Below are 25,424 nucleotides of genomic sequence, written 5' to 3'. Positions count from 1 at the left end.
TTATTCCTCAAGATTTTATTAATTTGTAATATTGTGTTCCATCAAGATCATCACTTTTTATTATCTTGCTGCTCTGAATTGTATCTCCCTTATTATTCTCAGCTACAGAGGCCATAAATTAAAATCATTCACAATTTATACTCTTACAGTTCATTATCTATGATTGGTATTATCTCACTGCCTTTTTCTGGCCCTTCTATATCCCCTGGCAAGAAATATTGCAGTAGAGTCTAAATACCGTCCAACTAATAAATGTTGAGTTAAAAAAAAAAAAACCTCTGGTGACTACACTAGCCTAAAGATCACCCATCACTCCTTCTAGCTCCACCATCAGCATCCTTTCTGCAAAAATGACAGAGAAAGTGAGATTCTAAAGAGTTGAGCATTAGGACTGGGATGTAGGTCCTTGCTTTGCTATTGTGTAAATTGGGCGCATCATTTTCTCTCACTTCACCTTTACCTCTTTCCCTGAAGGTCAAGGGACATTAAGATACATCAGCCTGCTTCATGAGGAGCAACTCTACTTCAGGGAACAGGTAGTGATGTGATCAGTTGACTCAAAAAGCAATGACTGGCCCATTACTGGAAGTTCTGAACACTTGTCAGTGACATTCCAGAAGTGTCTCTACAAAGGCTGGGAGGCTGGTCCCTTGTCTAATGGAAAAAGGTTCACATTCAGTGCATGTCCTGACCCTGGGGACCCAGCTTTTTAAAAACACAAAGGCATCGATATATTTCCACATTCAGGAACATTGAGACGTGAGCATTTATTTCTTCCTCCCCTCCTCTCCTTCTTCCATTTTTCTTCTCACAGCTCTCAGTGTAACATGCAGACACCAGAGATCACAAGATAGAGGGTGGAGGAGGAGAAACAGGTCAGAGAGTGGCAATGCACAATCTATGGGCACTGTTTAAAAAATTGTTTAAAAATTTAAAAAGCACTGACTTTCAAAGTTATAAAGTCTGACTCCACAAAGTCTGTGGACAATTGCCACTTGTCCCTCTCTCCTGATCTCACTGAACTGTGACCACAATTCAATAGTTATGAAATTAAAAAAATCTACAATGACTAAAAATGCATGTACTGCCAGGACTGTTTCTAGAAGTTAGAAATTCGGATCCAGAGATATCCTTAGGGGTAGTTGAATGGGCGTAAGTCTGAAAGGGCATCCACATTAATAGTAATAATCTAGCTATGCCTCAGATTCACCTGAGAAACTTATAAAAACATACAATAACAAGGTCCCATGGAAACTGAAGCTGCAATGAGATAGTGTATTTTATGCACTAGATGGACAAAAATGACAAAGCCTGACAATTCTAGGTGCTGGCGAGGATGTACAGTCCTGGGGAGGAATACTAATACATCACTAGTGGGAGTATACCTCAGTGTCATCACTTTGGAAAATAGACTGGTATTACCTATTGAAATGGAAGCTGCACCCCAAGACCCAGCAATTCCCTCCTACTTCTATGCTCTAGGGAAACTCTTGGACATGCACACGCACCAAGAGACATGTACAGAAATGCTTACAGTGGTGTTGTTGGTAATAATAAAAACCTGGAAACAACCCAAATGTCTAATGACAGTAGAAGAGATAAATTGTGGTATTTTAATGCAAGGGATTAAAAACCAAATGAACCACAGCTACATGCATCAAAATGGGCAAATCACAAAATGCCAGTATTATTCCATTTATATAACAGGTTGCAAACCTAATCAATATGTTGTTTGGGGCTCAATACATAAGTGGTAAGCCCATAAAGAAAAGAAAATGAATGATTAACAGAAAATGCAGGCTAGTGGGCTATCTCAGGGGAGGGAGAGAGTTTGATCTAGGTGGAAGACAGAAGAGGGACTGACAATAGTCAAATTCTTACACTTGGTGGTGAGAACACTGCGTCGATTTTATTGTAATCTTTAACCCATATGTATATATGTTCTATCTACTTTTTTGCACATTTAAAAATATACATATTTCTAGGCTCCATCTCACATTTATTAAATCAGAATCTCAGGCTGTGGGGCCCAGGCAGTATTTTTTCACAAATTCTTCAGAAGATTCAGAGGCACTCTCGGGTTGAGCCACTTACCTACACACACACACACACACACACACACACACACCACAAAACACATCAGTAACCAGGTGAAAGCAACTTAAAATATAAATCAAGACCAAGCAATTGCAAGAGAGTCATAAAAACAGAAAAGGTCAGCCTGGGAGAGTGTGTAGAAAGGAAATGTGTCTCACAGTTCAAGGTTCGAGGCTGGTGTAGAAGCCTGAGAGCATTAATTAGTTTTGTGCCACCTCCAACCTTCCCCATGAGCTTACCTGAGCCCCATCCCTGTTAGATTCTCAGCAGCATGAGCCTGAGATAATTTTCCCAAAGAACTGGGTCCAGGGAAGGCTTTCACCATAGCCAATGTTACAAAGACAGAAACACGATGTGGTAGACCGTGTCCTTGTCCACGATGCATCACAGCAGACATCTAGACCTGGACACACATGTACAAGCTGTGTGATCTTCACCAAGTCACTTCCCCTCCCTGAGCCCTGGCTTTTTCATCTGCCCTGCCTCCTTCACAAAACTGGAATCCAATGAGACAGTGCAGGTGGAAGGGCTTTGCAAAGTGAAAGTACTACTTTGAATGTCCAGTAAGTCTATTACCATGTCAGTTGTTATTTCTTCCTAAAAGCCAGAACCATAGGCTGCCAGTTCTGGCTCAGTAGAGTTTTCTGGGTCCAAGGAATTCGGAGCTCTAAGATTTACCTCAGAGGGACCTGAAGGCAGGACTAGGGCTTAGTGCCTCCACATCTCTCTCTTAAAAACTCAGCAAATACTTAAAATAACCCACCACTTATCCAGAACCTACCTTTTCCAGTCCCTGATCATTCAGAAGATGTTCATAAACAGCTCAGGACTTCCGGAAGCACCTTGCAAAGCTAATATTCAGCCTGAATATTCAGTAATGACTTTGAAACTAACATTTAAGCCAGTTATACAATATCTTCCAAATTAGGGTTGCCGGATTTAGCAAATAAAAATGCAGGACACTCAATTATATTCGAATATTTCTGTATAATTGGAATAATTTTTAAGTATAAGTATCTCCCAACTATTGCATGAGACATACTTATACTAAAAAATCATTTGTTGTTTACCTGAACCTCAAATTTAACTGGATGTCCTGTATTTTATATGGCAACCCTATTCAAATGAACAAACAGATTAGCACTTTCTCCTGCATCTTACATTGGGAAATCTGCATGAAAGAGAATTATAAATCCTATTTGCTTAGTAAGAAAGTAAAGGGTTGGATTGATTTTGAAACTGGACTTGCATTCTCCTTTCCTTGTGCAGCCCAAGAAGACATGCAGAAGCATAGATATTAAAAACAGGTTTTAAGGGAAAAAGGATAGAGCAGAGGTGGGCAAGCCTCAAAATATCAAACAGAAATAGATGTCCCAGCCCTGTCCCGACCGATCCAGGACACTTCACAGTGGCCTCTACCCTTACCTCTGGGCATCTCTTTGGAATGCTCTGCCTCAGGTCCATCCAACAGGTCCATCTGGGAGGCCTCCTCGGAGGGGACGCGGCGCCAGGACCAGCTCTGATTCCCAAGGTCGTGCAATGGAGGGGAATACTCTAGCTCACAGGGGAGGTCAAAGCTGCACTCCAGACCTGCAACGAGAGCCAAAGGTCAGTGGAGCAAGCTGTCTCCCAAACACCACCTTCCAGCCCCATCCCTCCACCTCAGGAAGTTAGCCTTCATCTCATCCACAACCTTCACCCTATCTAGGGGTGGTGAGCTGCCAATTCCGCAGGTGGCTAGGCTCCTATTGGGGAAAAGGGGACTAGGAGAGAAAAAGTGTTCTTTGCATAATTCAGATTATGGAAGGAGTCCTCAGAGAAGGCAAGTAAAAAAAAAAAAAAGAAAGCCAACAGGTTGACCACGAGGAGCTCTGCATCCTATGAGATTAGCTGGTGACGTGGAGAGGCCCTGAGGTCAAATGGGTAGAGCCCGGCTTTGCAACCAGATAGGTCTGAATGTAAGTCTGGCTCTGCCATTTACCAACTGGGTGATTCCAGGCAAGAAACTTACCTTTCTGACCTCAAATTTCCTTACCTGTACATTGGAGATGATAATATCTACCGGTGGAGTTTGCTGGAAGAACTAGTTGGATAATGCCTTATGTTATACATGAGCCTGGGACACAGGCGATGCTCAGGAAAAACCCTGAGCCTGCCCTGGCTGAGAAGAGAAAGGCCAAAGGGAACACAAGTCTTACTCACAGCCCTGCATGCCAACCCTGTCAGCTACCCTTCAAGGCCCTCCAGAGAAGAGGGCCAAGGCTAGGGCAGCTAATCAGGGCTTATTCTCTCGGGAAGGGAATGGGGAGGTCACTGGGTAAGGAGAGAGAGACGGCGGGGCAGAAAGAGCCATGCCCTGGGACATTTTATGATCTGTTTTTGGGCTTCTTTGGAGGGAGTCATCCTTGTGTCCCAATCACTCCCTGCCTGCCCTACTTTCAGGATATCTCACCTTCTCTTGTCCCTTCCTTACTCATTGTATATTACCCAAAGTGGCTGAAGTACTTTGTACATGATAAGCTCTCAATGTTTGCTGATGGATCAACAGAATGTGTGCCAAAAAGCAAATTAGTCAGTCACCTTTCACTTCATCGTCTCCCCTCAGCTGTGGGAATGTGAAGAAAGAGAGAATCTGATATAAAGGACAGACCATTGAACTGGGAATATGGGGAATTTTGTTTGTGTCCTCGCTTGGCCACTTGCCTCTCATGTGTGGACTTTGGTACCCTCATCTGCAAAACAAGGGGTTTAGACTAGATGATTCTAGAAACAAGCGCTCCATGAAACCTGGGTTCCAGCTCCAGCTCTGCCACTAATTTGCTGGTTACCTTGGATAAGCCACTTAATCTCTCTGGGCCTCAAGTTCCTCAAACACAAGATGAGACCCAAACCAAGTGTTTTCTAAAGCTCCTTGTTGATTTGACTTTTTTAATATTTGAAAGTCTTTACTCTTAGAGGAGTTATAGCTAATTTGATAAATCAATCTGTATGGTGGTGCTAATGGGTGCTAACACTCAATTAGTATTGTGGGTGTTTTTTGTTTTGTTTTGTTTTTCGGTGAGGAAGATTGGCCCTAAGCTAACATCTGTGCCAATCTTCCTCCACTTTGTACATGGGACATCGCCACGGCACGGCTTGACAAGCTGTATGTAGGTCCGTGCCCAGGATCTGAACCTGTGAACCCTGGACTGCTGAAGCGGAGCATGCAAACTTAGCCACTATGCCATCAGGCCAGCCCCAGCATTGTGTATTTTAACAGCTGCTTCTGGGGCTACTGCTCCCTTGATTTCCAAGATGAGTCTGGTGTTGGGAATTTCAGAATGCAGAGAAGTGGGACTGATTCTATCACAGGCAGCCAGTCACTGATTGTCCCTTAATCACACCCAAAGGAAGCTGGCTCTGCCCCAGAGTGGGAGTAAAATAGTTCCCATTGACACTAGCCAAACTATCTAAGTTTAGGAAGGAATGAAAAAAATCCTTCAATTACACCATTGTTAAGTATCTTTCTGCTTTCTGGCCTGCAGAGATGTATGCACCAGTTTCTCTCCAGAAGCTGCCATCCTTCTGGTCCTAAGGTTAATACCACTCACCCTTTCATGACTCAGACAATTCACCTTTATAATGGCAAGCTGAAACGGGCAAAGCTAGCCTTGTTTGAGTTGACATGCCACTTGCTGCCTACACGTTTTATCAGCCTTGAGGACTTTCTACCTGCCTCTGAGGACTGAGCTGCTTCTATAAGTAGATGTCCATGAATTGTAAGCTGCCTTAATGTTTAAGACTTGCTTACCAGGCACCTGGTTTTGACAGCAGAATGCAAGGACAAAACCGATCCAGCATTTTGTTCTTTGCAACACAAAAATTATCCTTATAATGAAAGGTGTAGCCATTAAACCTGGCTCCTTTGGGGATGGTCAAAAAGATTCATCCACATTAGTGGGTGATCAACTCAGAAGATGAAAGAGAAAGCTACCAGCTGCCCTCATCCCACATCGACAACTATTGGTGCCTTTCCTGAAGCTTTAACCTCTGCAGCCCATTCTCTGCCTTGGTTTTTCTCTTCCAATTAAAGTCATCCTATTTCCATTTGGGACAGGGGTATGGTATGCCAGCTCAGACACTGCCTGGTAAATGTGCCCTGTGCACATCTTGGACAAACAGACAATAGAATATACAAACTCAGCATGGAGCAGCATCAATCCTGGGATCTTTGAACTCTGGAAAGTCTGATAATCGGCTCTTTTGGGGCCAGACCACATCTAGTGAAACAGGCTAAGCAGATACTCCGATTATCAGAGAGGTTCATTTTGAAATTCTTGCTCCAAGGCAGCCTCCCTTTAGCTGTCAAAGCTGTACTTTTTGGCTTTAAATAGGAATGGAGTTAACGTTACCGCTCATTTTGGATGAAACTGAATTGGGCTCTTCTACATTCTGATTTAATTTCTTATATAACATTGAGACACAGGTTTCTCTCTCCGGAGCTAGCCTCAATGCCTTTAGATTAAGAATATCTGGGACTCGTCTTCTTTAAAAACACCAGGTTAAATCTTGTTTTCCTTAGGCCACTTCTGAGCTTCTAGACCTAGTGTGCTTCTGGAATCTCTCTCTCTTTAACCCTGTGCAGCAGGGACTGAAGAGCCTATTTTACAGACAGGATTCAGAGGGATCAAGGGCTCCAGTGAAGTATTCAGCCTTAAGCAACCCAACGGCTGAGCAGGTCCACGCCCAAGGGAAGGGGTGGGGATAACATTCACTGACCTCCCCACTGTCTGCCAGGAACTGTGCTAGGGGTTTCTTACATCACTATATTTAATCTGCAGAACAACAGTGAGAAGTGGATAATGTCTTCTCTCTACAGAAGAAACCGAGGCTTAGAAAGTTTGCTCTACTTGCCCAAAGATCGAGGACTACACTGAAGCAGAACCAGAATGTAAGTCAGGACTGAATAATGATAAAGATCTAGGCATTTTTCATCATACCTCCACAGCTTCAGAATCTTAATCCAGGGCTAATAGATTAAATTAAATAATATATGAGAAACCTGTGAAGTGTTATATTTTGGTTATTAGACCCAAAGTCAGCAAACTTTTCATATCTGCAAAGGCTTCTCCACTACCCTTGAGGGACAGATCTATATTTCCTCTGTCAGGGCCATTTTGCAAAGTGACTGTGGCCTTCAGAAGAATCCAGAGATCTCAACATTATTTTACGTACCTGCTAGGACCCAGGAGAATCTAACCATTGAAAAACAGAAATGAGAAAAAGATAAACTTTTCAGAACCTGCTGATCACATAGTTGAAATCAATTGCTACCTACTTTCCAGTTACTTCCATCATGGAAGAACAATAAGGTGATGGAATCTTCTGGAAACAGTTCACCTACTGAGAGGAGTGTCAAGTGCTGTGAAGGGAAAAGCCTTGGCAGAGCAATGAGGATGATTCCAGGCTCAGTTCTGCACATAGCAGCTGAGGGACCGCAGCAGGTTCATTCTTTTCTCTATGCCTGGTCTTTTGCATTTGAAAAATAAAAGAAATGGAGCATACACCCTCTACGGTGCCCTCCATCTCTGAAGGTCAGTGATTCTATAGGGCTCATCCCGGGCCAACACAATCAAACCAACAGACAGTCAATCACTTCACTCTGCCTGCCTCTAAACGAGGGCTTGTTGCCATACTTAGAAGTAGATTCCCCATGGAAAGAGGCTGAACGTGCACCAGCCTCAATGGGGACTCAGTTTCCCTTAGCTTTCTCAAAGATTTAAGAAGGAAAACTCAGGCAAGTTTTACAGATGATTGTTCCTGGGTGAGTGAGTAGGTGTGTGTGTGGGGGCGTGGTGTGTGTGTGTGTTCATGCATTTTTATCAGTTTGTACACATATTCTGAAACCTTCCAGGGTACGAGTCACGTTTCAAAAACTGAATTCATTGACAATTAGCTTCAAGACATTGTTCTAGTATAAAATGCAGTCATTCAGAAGAGTGTTATAGAAACTGACGAGAAAAATCTTGTGGTGGCCCTGCCCAGAGATGCCCAGTCCACTTATCAAACCCTCTTGGCTGAAGAGGAATTGTCAATGGTCACCTACCTTGACACTGAATCTGAGGGTGGAAATCTAGCCTTTGGAAATGTGCAAGACTACCAATGCAGTCGTGCCCACGGCCTATGCCTAGGAAGCCAGCACTGGCTATTTGAGCAGAGATAGAAGACCTGCCACTAGTATCCTCAGTCATCTTAAGTGACCTCAGTCGAATTCAAATTAGGGGACCTGCAGCCTCCTTTAGTTTTTAAGACTCCCCTCCAGGGCTAGCTGGCTTGCAGGAGACCACAGGGTAGCAGAGGCCTTAAAGAACAGACACCCTGTCAGGTCCACAGGAACCCACCGATTGATGTCACTCAGTCTCTGCCCGTTATGAGGTTTGGAAGCAAATATTACAGAGTCATAAATAAGCGGAGTCATAAAATAAGCAGAGTCATAAAAAAGAGAACAACGTCATGATTATCAATCCCATGCTATTTCATCCTTCTTCATTTTGTCTTTTATTACTAGTGTTTTGGAAGTCAAGTTTGGGATCTGACTTAACATTCTTGACTCTGGCAGCACTGGGTGTGTTTATAGGAGAGACACAAGCCCGAAGGGGAGGACCTGCATGAAGGCCTTCGGAAGTCTTTTCATAATTGATATTCAATGAGGGCTTACTGTGGTAAGACACTATGCCAGGCACCTTGCATCATTATTTTATTTAATCCCTATGAAGTAGACAAGGTTATTCCCATTTAATAGATGAAGACATTGGGGCTTAGAGAAGTGAAATGACAGCTGAGTCACTCAGATAGGAAGTGACTGAGTGGGCTTTCACTGACCTGCTTCCTCCCTGGGACTCCTGAGGCTTTGATGTCAGTACCTCACATAAAGGAAATTAAGAGTTGAAAAGGCAGCAAAAATAGCTCCCCTCACTCAGAGCCACAGACACCAATAGGAGTTAAGACCTGTAGTGAGGCAGGACAGGAAGTGGACCCATGGAGGGACAGGCAGGGCCAAGCTGGAGGCAGGACAGGAGGCAGAGCATCTTAGCTGTCCTTGAAGGTCCTGATCTCACCTTTACAAAGTTGGACCTGATTGCCCTAGCTGCAGACTGAGTCAGAGTATTTCCAATATCCAAGTCTTAATCCCAGTGGGTGTGTGCCTCCAGACGCCAAGGCTACACATGCAGTAAAGGCCTGGGGCTCAAACTTCCCATCTAGATTTCCTGATGTCTGCCAGAATATCTGCTGTGTTTCTTGGGTAGGGCCATGAGTCCCCGCTGAGAGAACTGAGGGTGGGCAAGTTTTCCATGGCCATCAGGGGCCCATGAGAGAGTTTATCCAACTGGATACTTGGCCATGGGATCTGTATCTGAACACAGAGAATCATCAGGTTTGCTGCTAGTTTAAAATATGTCAACATGATTGTGATTTTTACTTGGGGTTATTTTCCTGCTAAAACTGCTATTCTGTCTCTAGTTATCCTAACTCGATGTTTAACAGCAGGGATGCAGACGGCCTGACATTGGACCTGACACTCTCACTTGTTGAATGGTGGTCTCTATGGCTCCACCCAGCTCTACAATCTTTTCCTATGTGTCTATGCCCACATGTCTTACTCATTAAGTGACATTAATATCATCATGATTGCTTTTCAGAGAGAGAGCACAAGATCTGAGATTTGACTCCAATTCTGCCACCTGACAGCTGTGCAATGTGGGGCACTCTCATACTCTCTGAGCCTTGGTCATCTCAGTGATAAGACCAACTTCCCAGAAGCGCTGGGAGGATGCAATGAGACGATGCACGTGCTTGGAATGGAGAAATCCCAAAACGACATCAGCTGATTCAGAATTTTTACAGTCATGTTGTTTTTGAACACAGCCTCCTGTTTAACATGAGAAATAGTATTTATGTGGGGCATTCTAACTGATGGCAGGTGACCATTTCCTCAGTATTTTATTGTACCATTGGAAGATTGGCATGTCTGCCTGTAAGTGATACTCACAGAGTCAGAGACTGTTAGAACTTGAAGTGACATTTGAGGTCAACCATTTCTCACATTGGACAGGTAGAAAAACCAAGACCGAGGCAAAGAAAAGACTTACCCAGGGTCATGTGGCTAATCAGAGAGTCCTTCACACACAGTGTGGAGGGAATTTCTCTTAGCTGTGGAGGCTTTTGTGAATGCTATCTTTTCCAGGCAGCATGAGGCCTGGGCCAAGTTGAACGTCAGAGTTATTGAATCACCAGCTCTTACTTTCTCAGGCTGGCTTAGTAGCACATTTAAGCTGAGACTGGATTGCTTCATAGGTGGCACATACAAACGCCAATGTATTCCTGACAAGCCTGATTTGTGTATTCAATAAAGAACCATACGAAGCGTCATGCACATGTGGGAATTCTCTTATAGATGGCCTTTACAGGCATCCATATTTGAAGCTACAGTTCATTAAATAGAGCCCCAGAAACCAACATTCTCCAAACACTGTCAGTTCTTAAGGATTGTATACAACTCAAGAGAATCCCCTTGGCAGCCATCAATCCTGTGGCACAAGGCAGGGTCTCCTTTTCTCAAGAGATTTTCCAGAACTTTCCAATCGTTGACCTGCATGCTCATGAGTGACCTTGGGGACCATCTGAGATGAAACTGAGGCCCAGAGACATGATGGAGCTTGCCAAAGGATGCACAGTGGATGGGTGACAGAATTGGTACTAAAATTCAGTTCCTAACTATGTGAGTTTTAGTATTATATACAAAGCTATGAGTAAAAAACAAACAAAACAATACTTTAAACAATTAGGAACATTCTCAAAAATCCATACTGGTTTTCTGGAATAAGCTGGCAAAAACATACATGGCTAGGTTTCAAATATCTCCCAGTAATTAGATGGCTCACATAATCTCCAATAAGGCTTTCTGGCTTCTATCATCCTAGATGTACTCTTCTGCCAACAAACTGTTTTTTGATGGTTGCTGGAAGCTCCCTGTTGGCGAGCAGGTCTGTGCACAGGCCAGAAGTTACAGTGAGAACAGAGAGAGGGAAAGAGGTGGCCTAGAAGTGAAAAGGAGAGATCACTACAGAACTCTTAGAAACTCTTTCAGCTCTGAGCGAATCAGGCTTGTGCTTTTGGGCAATTCATTTAACACTTGAGTTTTGGTTTCCTCATGTATAAACCAGAGAGAATTATCACAACAATGATGATCAAAATAATAATAATAATAATAATAATAATAATAATATCTGCTGTGACAATCAAATAAGGTAATGAGTGTGGAAGTGATTTCTTAACTATGAGACTCTGTATGGATTTTCTTACCACTTTGGCCTTGTGATGCAGGACACATCACTTGGTCTCCCTGGGCCTCAGATTTACTACCAGGAACCTAGGGATGAGCTGAACTGACTTGACCTTGGAAGACCCACGGGCATGCTGACTAAACAGGTATCCTCCTTCCTTGTCCTGTTTTATGTCAGACTCTCAGAGGGGCGCCAGAGGGTCTGGGTAGTAATTAGAAGCATAGATCCTGCATGGGGTCAGGCTGCTCAAGGTGAAAGCATGGCTTTGTCACTTTACTAGCTATATATCTCAGGGCAAATTATTTCATTATTCTGTGCCTGAATTTTTCCATCTGTAAAATGGGGATTAAAGCAGGGACCACCTCAGGGACTTATCATGAGGAGGATTAAACGCAAGACAGGCATACCTCGTTCTACTGTGCTTCACTTTATTGCACTTCAAAGATATTGTATTTTTTACAAATCGAAGGTTTGTGGCAACCCTGTGTTGAGCAAGTCTATGGGTGGCATTTCCCAACAGCATTTGCTCGCTTCATCTCTCTGTGTCACATTTTGGCAATTCTTACAATATTTCAAGCTTTTTCATTATTCTTATATTTGTTATGGTGATCTGTGGTCAGTGATCTTTGATGTTACTATTGTAATTGTTTTGGGGCACCACAAACCGCATCCATATAAGACGATGAACTTAACTGATAAATGTTGTGTGTGTTCTGACTGCTCCACTGACCAGCCATCCTCCTGTCTCTCTCTCCCTTTCCTCAGGCCTTCCTATTGCCTGAGACACAACAATATTGAAATTAGGCCAATTAATAATACTACAATGGCTTCTAAGTGTTCAAGTGAAAGGAAGAGTCACACATCTCTCACTTTAAATCAAAAGCTGGAAATGATTAAGCCTCGTGAGAAGGCACATTGAAAGCCAAGATAGGCTAGAAGCTAGGTATATTGAGCCAAAAAGGCAAGTTGTGAATACAAAGGAAAACTTATTGAAAAAAATTAAAAATACTATTCTAGAGAACATACAAATGATAAGAAAGTGAAATAGCCTTATTGCTGATAGGGAGAAAGTTTTAGTGGTCTGGAGAGAAGATCAAACCAGCCACAACATTCCCTTAAGGCAAAGCTTAATCTAGAGCAAGGCCCTGACTCTCTTCAATTCTATGAAAGCTGAGAGAGGTGAGGAAGCTGCAGAAGAAAAGTCTGAAGCCAGCAGAGCTTGGTTCATGAGCTTTAAGGAAAGATGCCACCTCCATAACATAAAAGTGAAGGGTGAAGCAGCAATTACTGATGTAGAAGCTACATCAAGTTATCCAGAAGATCTAGCTAAGATAATTAATGAAGGTGGCTACCCTAAACAATGGATTTTCAGTATAGACAAAACAGCCTTATATCGGAAGAAGATGACACCAGGACTTTCACAGCTAGAGAGAGGACGTCAATGCCTGGCTTCAAAGCTTCAAAGGACAGGTTCTCTCTCTTGTGAGAGGCTAATGCAGCTGGTGACTTTAAGCAAGTGCTCATGTCCCATTCCAAACATCATGGGGCCTTAAGAATTGTGCTAAATCTACTCTGCATGTGTTCTATAAACGGAACAATGAAGCCTGGATGAGGGCACATCTGTTTACAACATGGTTTACTGAATATTTTCAGCCCACTGTTGAGACCTACTGCTCAGAAAAAAAGATTCCTTTCAAAATATTACTGCTCATTGACAATGTACGTAGTCACCCAAGAGCTCTGATGGAGATATACGATGAGATTAATGTTGTTTTCATGCCTGCTAACACAACATCCATTCTGCAGCCCATGGGTCAAGCAGTAATTTTGACTTTCAAGTCTTATTATTTAACAAATATATTTCATGAGGCTATGGCTGCCATAGAGAGTGATTCCTCTGATGGATCTGGACAAAGTGAATTGTAAATCTTCTAGAAGGAAGTCGCCATTCTAGATGCCATTAAGAGCACTCGTGATTCATGAGAAGAGGTGAAAATATCAACATTAACAGGAGTTTGGAAGAAGTTGATTCCAACCCTCATGGACGCCTTTGAGGAATTCAAGACTTCAGTGGAGGAAGTAATGCATATGTGACGGAAATAGCAAGAGAACCAGAATAAGAAGTGGAGCCTGAGGATGTGACTGAATTGCTGCAATCTCATGATAAAACTTTAATGGGTGAGAAGTTGCTTCTTAGGGATGGGCAAAGAAAGTGGTTTCCTGAGATGGAATTTACTCCTGGTGAAGATGCAGTGAAGATTGCTGAAACAACAACAAAGGATTTAGAATATTACAAAAACTTAGTTGATAAAGCAGTTGCAGAGTTTGAGAGGATTGACTTCTATTTTGAAAGAAGTTCAACTGTGGGTAAAAAGCTATCAAACAGCATCACATGCTACAGAGAAATGGTTCATGAAAGGAAAAGTAAATCCATGTGGCAAACTTCATTGTTGTCTTACTTTAAGAAATTGCCACAGCCCACACCAGCCTTCAGCTGCCACCACCCTGATCAGTCAGCAGCCATCAACATTGAGGCAAGACCGTCCACTAGCAAGAAGATTATGACTTGCTGAAGACTCAGATGATGGCTAGAATTTTTCAGCAATAAAGTCTTTTTCATTAAGGTATATATATTGCTTTTTAAACATAATGCTATCGCACATTTAATAGACTATAGTGTAGTGTAAACATAACTTTTATGTGCACTGGGAAACCAAAAAGTTCATGTGACTTTATTGCGGTATTTGCTGTGGTCTGGAATCGAACTGGCAATATCTCCAAGGTATGCCTGGATGTATGTCAAACACTTAGGGTGGTGTCTTACACATAGTTTGATTATTATTAAATGATGGCAGTCATTGCTGTTGCTCTTCAGGTGGTTCCAGGGGTCAGCCATGGCAGAGGGGAGGGAAAGGGATGCGTGTCCAGCACTGAAGGTAGAAAGCTTTGACTGTGTCAAAACTTGTTGAAACTCCTTACTCAATCTTTGCTTTTAGATGTGGTGATCAAGCTTCCCTTTGGATATGAAGTCATACTAGACCTTGAGAAAGAAGAGCTTGGTTCTAGCCCTGGCTCCGTGGTATGACTTCAAACAAGTCCTTTAACCCCTCTAGGCCTCAGTTTCCTCATCTGAAAAATGAAGTGGTGGAATAAAACTATTCTCAGGTCTCTTCCATCTCTACCATTCTAAGACTAATTTCCCCTTTTGGGCAGATGGCCAAAACATGCTCTCTAACAGGCTTAGATGATTAGGAACTTCTGCTCCCCCTTTCTGAGTTATCTCCTAAAGGGGCACTTAGCCCACCAGTCACTCACCTTTGATATCAATCCACCAGCTGCCATCAACATCTGGTCACTCACTTCATAAGACTAAGTGCAAAACCTGGCCCCTGCCCACTCCCATCCACAACCACTCTTCATTTGTCATGGGGCCCCAGAACTGAAATCACTCACTTCCTTTCCACCAGCTTGCTCCCTAGAACGCATCTGGGAGCCAATCACCCAATTCAAGACATCTGTTTAGCTCACTTATAATCAAGCTGCAGCAAAAAAGGGTCAAGTCTCCTTCAATCAATCAATTACATAAATACAGTCTCGGAAGAGGGTGTGTGTGCACACATGCCCACGATGGTGGGAGATAGGCACAGAAAGCTTCTCATTTCTCTTATCTGTGGCCATAACAACACTACAGTTTGAAGAAATGGGACTTTGCTCTTCATCCCAGAACAGAAAATTGAGAATAATTAAAATCCAAGACATTCTGAAGTTAACTAGTCCAGCCTCCTTATTTTACAGATGGGAAAACTGAGGTTCAGGAGGGTGAAGTGACTTGGCCAAAGTGGCATAATCTAGGGTCTGGAGAAGTAAGAGAGCAGAGACCAGAACCCATATTGGACTTCCAGTCCAGCCCTCTGCCTACAATTTCCAAGGAGTGTTCATGCAGAATACGAAGTCTCTAACAGAATGAAGCTGGCTCCAGAGAGCATGGTGAAAACCCTAGTAGTTTGTATGCTGCTCAGCATGACATCCATCCGAATGGGATCATTCCTGAAAGCAGAAGGTTGGAGGAGAGCTCTGAGCAACGTGGCATCCATGACAACTGGAGGAGGCTGAACATGATAGGAGGTCACGCTCTCAGAACACGCAAAATGACCCTCCCCATTTACTCTTCTGTCTCTGATGGTAAGGGTCTGCTGGGTGTTGGAGCTGAACATAGGGTTCCTCCCTAATGTCAATCTCAACAAACAAGCAGATGCCATGCTTCCCTAGCACAGACCCTGTGCCCTTCAGGGACTCCTAGTCCAACTGGGGAAATGGACTTACACTAGACTCTCACAGGAAGTAGATACAATGAGGCCATGGGGACACAGAAGAAGAGAGAGTCTGCTGGAAGGACCAGAAGCTCATGGAGGAGGCAATTTTGGGGCTGTATTTTGAAGGATGAAAGGATTTTGACAGATGGTAAAGGTTTAGCCAGGAAGTTTTTTATGAATAGAAGAAGGAATAAGGTTATTCCAGGAAGGTGGGGAACTAATATTGCTCATTTTAGTGTAGTTGCATGAATTCTGAAGCTGGACTTCATGGGATTAAATCCCAGCTCAGAAAGTATCATGGTTAAAGGTAAAGTTCTTTAGGTTTCAGAGAACAAAACTATGGACCTAAAGAATTTTGAGGAAAAATCTTCTAGCAAATAGAGCCATGCCACCAAAATGTAGGCTACTGGCCTCTCACTGGAATGGGTCTCATTCCTCTTTAGGAAGCATTATAGAAGTGCCCGTGCTCCGGGCACATGGAAATCTGTCCTCATAGTCAGTCTTTATAGTGACACTGTTGATTAGGAATTATGACCATGCTAATTTTTCAGATGACAAACAGAATCAAAGAGAGAGGTTTACTGGCTGAAGATAATAAAACTCACAAGAACCAGAGCTGGGAATGAATTCCATGTCTCAAATCCCAATTTGAGTTTCTTCCCCAACTCCTCTGCACTTTGCTTCCAGACACAGGCTGGAAGACAGCTGGCTTGGATGTTACAGAGGAGATTTAAATAGGCACTGAGGAGAACAAAAGATACATGATTCCCAAACCTAGTCTCACAGTTTGGGGCCCCCAGAATCTTGGTTTTAGGAAGTTCCCCAGGTGATTGTGAGGCAACTAGACTGAGCCTGGCTGTGGGTTGATCCACACCAGGACAATATTAACCCTACACGGATGCAACCCTTGGGACAGCACGAATCTGCTGGGCTGATGGAGACTCAAGGAATTAATGTGGAGATTTGCAAATATTTTTTCCCATTCCATAGGTTGTCTTTCCACTTTTTGATGATTTCTTCTGCTATGCAGAAGCTTTTTAGCTTGATGCAGTCCCACTTGTTTATTTTTCACTTAGTTGCTTGTACCTGAGGTGTGATTTCCAAAAAATCATTACCAAGACCCACATCAAGGAGCTTTTTTTCCTGTTTTCTTCTAGGAGTTTCATCATTATAAGACCTAAATATAGGTCTTATATTTAAGTCTTTAATCCATTTCAAGTTAATTTCCATGAGTGGTATAAGATAGGAGTCAAGTTACATAATTTTACATGTGAATATCCAGTTTTCCCAGCACCATTTGTTAAAGAGACTATATTTTCTCCATTGGGTATTCTTAACTCCTTTGTCAAATATTAGTTTATGAATATACTTGGGTTTATTTCTAGGCTCTCTATTCTCTTCCATTGGTCTATCTGTCTGTTTTTATGCGAGTACCACACTGTTTTAATTACTCTAGCTTTATAGTATAGCTTGAAATCAGGAAGTGTGATGCCTCCTACTTTGTTTTTCTTTCTCAGGATTTTGTTGGCTATTCAGGGTCTTTCGTGGTTCCATTTAATTTTGGGACTGTTTTTTCTATTTCTGTAAAAAATGCCACTGGAATCTTGATAGGGATGGCATTGAATCTATAGACAGCTTTTGGCAGTATTGACATTTTAACAATATTAATTCTTCCACTCCATAAACATAGCATAACTTTCCATATATTTGTGTCTTGTTTGATTTCTTTCATCAATGTCTTGTGTAGTTTTCAGAGTAGAGATCTTTCACCTCCTTGGTTAAATTTATTTCTAAGCATTTTACTGTTCAGCTATAAAAAAAATGAAGAAATCCTACCATTTCCGATAACATGGATGGAAGGCATTATGCAAAGTGAAATAAGTCAGATAGAGAAAGACAAATACTGTGTGATCTCAGTTATAGTGTGGAATCTAGTTAAAAAACAAAACAAAACACCAAACTCACAGAAAAAGAGATCAGATTCATGGTGAACAGAGGCAGGAGGTGAAAGGGTGGGGGAGCTGGAGGGAGGTGGACAAAAGGCACAAACTTCCAGTTATAAGATAAATAAGTACTAGGGATGTAATGTACAACATGATGCTTATAGTTAACACTGCTGTATGATGCATAGGAAAGTTGTAAAGAGAAAATCCTAAGAGTTCTTATCACAAGGAAAAACTTTTTTCTTCTCTTTTTATTTTATCTATATGAGATGATGGATATTAACTAAACCTATTGTGGTAATCATTACACATATATGTAAATCAAACCATCATGCTGTACACCTTAAACTTACATGGTGATGTATGTCAATTATTTCTCAATAAAACTGGAAAAAAATTATATAAAATGATGAGATGGGTAAGGCAATAGATGGGAGTGACATGTGAGGAAATGCTTTGTAGCGCCAGTATTGAGAAAGCATGAACCATCACCCATGCCTCTGTGGTGAAGGGGTTAGATGTGGGCTCTGCCAAGCAGTTGGCCTGGGTTTGAGTCTCAGCTTTGGCACTAACCCTGGGCAGATTACTGACCTCTCTGGCCTCAGTTTGCTCATCTGTAAGATGAGGCTATTTGACCAGACTGCTGTGGGCTCTCACAGCTCACAATCTGTGAATTTCTCACAGACCAAATTATTCTAGTCATCTACCCAAATGGGCTCATTAAAGTCCTGTTACTCTGAGGTCTCTTCTGACATAAAGTTTTGCATCTGACGTTGCTCTTGACAAAACATTTCATTTTAAGAGGATTTCCTCTCATTTTTCCCACACTGGATCAGTCATTTTCCTGCATATGTTTTGGACACATGTCTTCTTAGGCTGGTTAGAAATGCTCCGTATACAATATCTCAGATGTCCCAAAGCGGTCAAAATAAAAATCCCTCAGCTCGCTCATGTCTGCTGAATATGCTTTTTTAGATTGAAAAGAGAAAAAATAAACCTGCCCAAAGTATTTAAAGTCACGGTTTTGAATTCTAAACCGAAGTATGTCCAGCCCAGGAACTGTTTTCCCCTTAGACACACGTCTTTCCTGAAACCAATTAATATGACTTTAGGAATGAGAGGGCTGGTGGGAACATCTCTACATTTTACCAAAACACAGAACCTCAGGGGTGGAAAAGCCCCAGCATGGGAATTGAGAGACTCAAGTATGCTCCTAGTTTGCCCCCTGATTGTTCACCAAATATTGCAACTTCATCTAGTGTACATTTATTGAGAACTCAACCGAGTACAAAACACAAAGTACTTAACCAGTACTAAGGATGCAAAAGGGAACAAGATGTGGATTCCTCGATCTCTAAGAGCTTCCAGTCTAGGAGTTGTGATGATGTAGGCTCACAAGTAACTAAGATATGAGGAAAAATGTTACATCAGACAGGCAAAGTGCCATTATATAACCTTCCTCGGTAAGAAAATGGGGACAAAGTAAGGTCCACAACCTTGCAGGGTGTTCTAATTTGGGGTAATGTAGTCACCAGCTGCTGAGTGTGAATGTTCGTTATATGGTATCTAAAAAGAAGCTCTCCCCTATTAGGTTTAATGGTTCATCAGACCCAGGAGTACTGAATACACATACAAAACAATCATACAACAAATATTTAAGAAGCACCTTCCTGACAGATGTTTGGGACCATCCTAAACCTATGACAAAAATGAACTAGGCTAGAATCACAATGAGGGGCAGGGGCAAAGAGCTTGGCAAATGTAGACACTCATCAGATGAATGAATCTGTGATAGATGATGGATAGATAGATAGACAGATAGGTAGATAGATAGATAGATAGATAGATAGATAGATAGATAGATAGAAGAAAGATAGTGACATTTAACATCTCTGCCTTCTGGTTGGGTAAAATAGATTCATCCATGTTTGCTTTACCAGGTAACCTGGTTTACACTGAAATACAAATGAAGAAAGTGATTTGGTTGAAAAGAAACATTGGGGAAGCCCTAGGTTTTGTGAGGATGGGCATCATCCAATGGGATTCTTGGAGAATTGAGGATGTTTAGGAAATAACTATTCCCTGTACAAGTCAGAATCTTCTCAGACTCAAGAGAGGGAATGATACTACACTAGTGTTATAAAAAAAATTCCATCAAATTTTTCTATCAAAAAATTCTAAGGATTGGGGCCAGCCCCATAGCCCAGTGGTTAAAATTCTGTGCCCTCCACTTCATGGGCACAAGTTTCGTGGGTTCTGATCCCAGATGCAGACCTATTCCACTCATCAGCCATGCTGTGGAGGCATCCCACATACAAAGTAAAGGAAAATTGGCATATCTGTTAGCTCAGGGCTAATCTTCCTCAAGAAAAAAAAAAAAAACAATCCAAGGAGAAAGAGCTATCAGGGAAGCCTGGGTCTTCAGGAAAAGCTCTGTGGTGGAGGCCAGGACTGAACTGGGCCTTGCAAGTTGGAGTAGGTAGGCTTTAGGGAGACAGGTTCAAGGGAAAGTAAAATAAACCAATGGGGACAAACTGGAACAAGAAAGTAGGAAACATGGTGGGGCCGCGGGGAGGAAGAACATAAAACATAAAGGGAATTTACTGGAGTGAGGAAAAGCCTCCTTACAGTCCCTGTTCTACTTCATCTCTAGCCGGCTTCAACACTGTAAATTCCTTCACCTAAAATTCTTTATCCCCTGGCTTCTATGGCTACACCATCTTCTGGTTCTCCTCCTGTCTTCCCTATTTCTCCATTTATGACTATTTGCGATGCTCTTCTTCCTCTGCTTACCTCTTAAATGCAACATTCTGGATCTTCTCTGAGTCTTCATCCTCCAATCACCAGCCTCAACTGCAATCTCTAGGCTAATGACTCTCCATGTCGCCTGTCTCCTCAAAGCCAAGATCTGGATTTACAACACTCTACTGGCCATCTGCATCTGGATGTCCTGAAGGCACTTCAAACATAACTTGTTTAACATAGATCTCACCCCCTTCTCCCCTCCCTCTCAATGTCTTGGTGACCATCTCTCTTTGTTAAATGTTTCTCATCCTCCTTGTTTCAGTTAATAGGATCTCCATCTACTCAATTACTCATGCTGGACTCTCCTGAATGGTCAACCAAGTTATGCTCACCTTATGTCCAGAATCTCTCCCAGATTCCCTTCCTGCCCTTCCTTTTCCAACCGATGCTTCACATGTAGGCTCATGTCTAAACCCAGAAGCAACTGTTTCTCATCCTTGCTGCTTCCTCCCAGGTCCTCTATATGCTATGTCATTGAGCTTGACCTGTTCTTGAACATGTCTTTGCACATTCGTTCCCTCCACCTGGAATGCCCTTCTCACTGGTCTTGGTGGTCCCTGTGGTCCAAGCCCTAGCTGAGCTGTCCCTGTCTGCAGAACGTCTACCTTCACGCATCCTCTACAAAACTGGCCCTTCTTCCTTTGTATCAGGGAGCTTTGAACATGTCCCTGTTACTGCACTTGTCATAGAGCAGGCATGTCTGTCTCTTCCTTGAGAGCTCCTTGAGGGAAGGGAGTGTGTCCTTTTTGTCTTTACAACTGACATGCCTAGAGTAGAACCAGGCATACACTTGGTGTTCAAAGAATGTTTATACCCATCCTCCCATTCTCTGTGATGTCAGAGACACACTAAGGGGGAAATGATGCAGGCAGGTAAGGATGCACAAGTGACCCTCAGGAGAGAGGTCAAGATTAGAGCAAGCATTAGGGAGCCACCTGCCCAGGAGTGAGTAGCAGGATAAAGAATATGCGGACAGGAGATCAGACAGCCCTGAGTGATCATGTTTGTCTGACTGTTGGTCTGTCTGTCTCTGTGTGTCTTTCTCTCCTCTGTTCCCTCATCCACTTGTCTCTCTTTTTCTTTCCTTTTTGTCAATGTTCTTCCCTCTCTGTCCATGACAACAGTTTTAAAGGATTTCTTTTGACTTGCTTTTCTTGCCTTTGTGTCAGTTGGTCATTCTTTTATGTTTTCATTTGACTTGTTTCCTTTCTTTGTCTCCTTACTCAATCTGCCAGTAATGTAGAGATAAATCATTGGTATTTATTGAGCGACTTTATGCATCTTCATTTTAAAGGTAAGGTATATGATCAGGTGGAGTATTCTAAACAAGTCTCTCCTCGAAACACCTAAGCCAATTTCTTATTATTTAATTTCCATGGGTTTTGTTCATTGGCTCCCAGTAGGTCAGTGGTTTTGCCAGTGACAGAGTTCCCTGTTCTTGGTCTTGTATGACAGCCAGCATTGCTGTCCTCTTTGGGACTCGACCTTTTTGGTTATGTATCCAGAGGCCTTTTGCTTACCAGGTTGCAGATAAAAATGCAGATGCATGGACTAGGAAAGAACTTGACTTCCAAGTTCAATGAAGCAGGGCTGGGAAGAGAACACAAAAAGGCCTGGCCTATCAGGGCAGAGGAATTGGTAAGAAGGCTTTCAGCCCTGACAATGGTCCACAAAGGAGCTGGGAGCTGCTTTTCACTGATGTCAGGCTCTTGAAGGTGGAATGGCTGATCATGTCCAGCCACATTAAATGTGTAATTTTAGAAATGTGATCAAACTGACTTCCTGCCAGACCTATGAAGCAAATTCCCCAGGGGGCTGGAGGGCCTTTTTGGTTTCCACTTGTGATTCTGTGGTAGGTTGATCTGTTCTTTGAGATAGAGAGAGAGATTTGATTTACCCAGTCTTTTCAATCAAAAAAATTGATACATTGACAGGACTGGTGATGGTGGTAGCAGCAGCAGGGTAAGTAATTAAAAAGTCTAATTTTTCTTTCTTTCCAAAGCACTAGCCCCTAAATTGAATGGGTCCCCATGGGCTTGAAAGCAGACAAAGTTTTAAAAGAACTTTTATTTAAAGTCCAACAATGGCTTTGGTGTGCTCTGATGTTGGAATGTTGGGAGGAATCTTTCTTTCCCAGGAGTCAATGCTCTGGACATTGAAGGACTGCAGAAATGGAGGATTGTATTGGTTTGCTAGGACTGTCATAACAAAGTACCACAAACTGGGTAGCTTAAAACAACAGAAAGTTATTCTCTCACAGTTCTGGAGCCAGAAGTCCCAAATCAAAGCATCATCAGGGCTTTGTTCTCTTTCCTAGGGGAGAATCCATCCCATGCCTCTCTCCTAGCTTCTGTGGTTGCCGGCAACCCTTGGAAATCCTTAGCTTGCAGATCCATCCCTCTGATGCAGTATGGACTCAACTTGATTGCATCTGTAAAGACTCTATTTCCAAATAAGGTCACATTCACAGGCACTAGGGATTAACTTCAACATAACTTTTTGGAGGACACAATTCAACCCATGACAGGGACCATAGTCTACAGTAGGAAGACAGGACTGCCCATGGTGCCTGGGGGGCTTACGTCCATGTTTAGGAAGAGGTGAATTACCTGGCTTGCCTTGGATAGTCTGTTTGAGGACATCAAGCGTTGGTCCTACAGTTGCCCAAAATCTTAGCTATCAGACTGGTCATTCAGTCCAAACACCAGGTTGTTGGGGAAATGAGAGCCCTCTCCACAGAGGGGAGAATTCATCTTTGAATTAACTTTGTGATGTGTGGAAAGAGCACTCAACTTGGAATCAGAAATATCTGGGTTCCGGCTTGCCTAACTGCTTACCTGCTCCATAACTTGAGAGCACATTAACAAACTTCTTTGGCCCTCAATTTACATTTCTATAAAAACGAGATATAAAGTAATTTACACACCACAATTTTATAACAAGCTTAAGTGAGAAAAAGGGGTGTGAAAGAGTTTTGCAAATTATCAAACTTTTTTTTCAATAAATGAAAATTCTCTTTCTCTTCCTCATCTGGGGCAGAACCTTTGATAATTCTGTTTTAAATGTTGATCTGATTCTTCCCACACCCAGAGTGGGCAAACATGAATTAAAGTTGGGCAGAATACATCTGCCTCTGTGGCTCTAGAACTCAGGTGATCAAAACCCCAGTGGCCTCAATCTCCTAGCACCTGGAGCTACTGGTTGGAACGGATTTTTATCTGGGTAGGTAATTAGAGCCCAATCCTTTAGTCAAGCCTATAAATAAGTCTTAAGATGTCAGAGCTGATGATAAAAGGAAAAAAAAAAAAAAAAGGCTTTCTTTAGATGTCCTCCCTCCTTCAAAGCCTTGGAGGAGGAATGTGCGGCTCTCTGCTTGTCGATGATGAAATTAGCGAGCTCCCATCATTCAAGACAAGAGGCGAGAAAGAGCTGGAATCTGATACCAAATGCCACTGAAGAGAATATATTTTACACAACATAAAAGGCCCCAATGTAAATTAGAAGAAATATGGGGAGACTTCAAAAAGGTAGGTCAAACTTTTTCCTCAAGCAGATAATTACAGGCTGGGGGTGAGTAAATCTTATTAGCCTCTCTCCACCTCGTCTCTTCTCATAAAACACCAGTGAAAAGAAAGCTATACTCAATTCAGGACTGGACAGCTTGCCTGAGAGGGCTGGGCTGCTGCTGTCTATCATGATGCCTGTGGTTGTGGATGCCTACTCTTGTCACCCCCTCCTGTCTTCCCCTCCAGAATGTCTCCTCCTGCCTCCTCCCCAGAACTAAGTGAAGACAGACAGCCAGGCAGAAAGCTCCACCACTCAAGTGCCCACATCAACTTGTTGAGACTTGGTTACTTCTCACTGTCTGAAGAACTATCCCTTCAGGCGGCAATTTTCCAGTCAAATTTCTCTGCCCAAGTCTGAGGCCTTAAAATTAATGAAGTTGTTAACATTTCTTAAAATGTCTCTCATGGCAGTTGAAAGGTGTATATTTATCACCAATGAATCTGCTGGCCTCTTTGCTTCATAGAGACATGGGGCTGAGCCCTCACAAACATCCTTAAGGGGACAGGAGTCTTGGCCTTCAGTTTGCTCTGCAATGGGTCTTGGGGTGAGTCCTCAACCTCTGTGCTCTGGGGTTAGCCCCCAAAGGCACCTTTTGTGTCAATGGGTCTAGCAGCCTATTGAATTATTTCTCTGGTCTATGACCTCTGAGAGAGCAAGACTAAGTTTTGCACTTGTATCACCTCTGGCATCTGGCACTGGACCAGGCACACAGAGGTGGTTGGGGGGGCAGGTGGGTCTTTATGGGTCTCAGCTGAATTAAATATAGGAAGAAGATGAAAAGGCTCTGAAATTACCACCACACTCATTCAAGGAGCCATCAACTAAGAATAAGCTCTTCCCACTCTGTGAATCAATAGCAATAATGGTGCTGACTTTGGCATTCTCACTGAGCATTTGGGCAATGTCTGGCCGATGGTTTGGGTCCTCTCCTCCGCTAAGAAGGGAAATCATGAGGATTCTAGGCCACAAGGAGAGTTTAAAAGGGACCTTAGGGATCTTCCAGATCTACTCCTTTGCTTAGGCATCATGCCACTCCACCTTCATCTTACAGAAAAGAAAGATGAGGACCAGGGTGAGGAAGTAGGTGTATGAGGGCCAAGTAATGTTAGGTAGCAGTTAATAAACTCCAGTGGCTTTCCCCTGTCAACTTGTAACTGGTATAACTTATAACTGTGGATGCTCCACAGAAAACACAGTGCTGTCTGTGTCATGCAGGAGGTAGACTTGCCTTTTTTGGACATTCTGCATTTTATAAAAGTTGTCATCCTGTGTAGATACTGAATGACTTTGAGAGCAAATTCAAAAATGTTATCCAAAGACTGGTTTTATCACAAATCTAGTTAGAAGGCAATAACAATACAAAGGGCTAGATTTCA

General features: G+C 42.6%; 1 protein-coding gene across 1 annotated transcript in view; it reads right to left on the bottom strand.

Annotated features, from left to right (window-relative positions):
• The window catches only part of ALK (ALK receptor tyrosine kinase), a 662,750-nt gene that overhangs the window by 451,670 nt on the left and 185,656 nt on the right, over positions 1-25,424 (bottom strand). Inside the window, exon 3 of the mRNA XM_070512354.1 lies at positions 3,523-3,687. Within this exon, the coding sequence (XP_070368455.1) occupies positions 3,523-3,687 (165 nt within the window). The remainder of the gene's footprint in view (positions 1-3,522; positions 3,688-25,424) is intronic.

The sequence above is a fragment of the Equus asinus genome, chromosome 6 (assembly GCF_041296235.1).
Source record: "Equus asinus isolate D_3611 breed Donkey chromosome 6, EquAss-T2T_v2, whole genome shotgun sequence".
NCBI classification, from domain to species: domain Eukaryota; kingdom Metazoa; phylum Chordata; class Mammalia; order Perissodactyla; family Equidae; genus Equus; species Equus asinus.
This window is presented reverse-complemented; position numbering and strand designations above follow the sequence as displayed.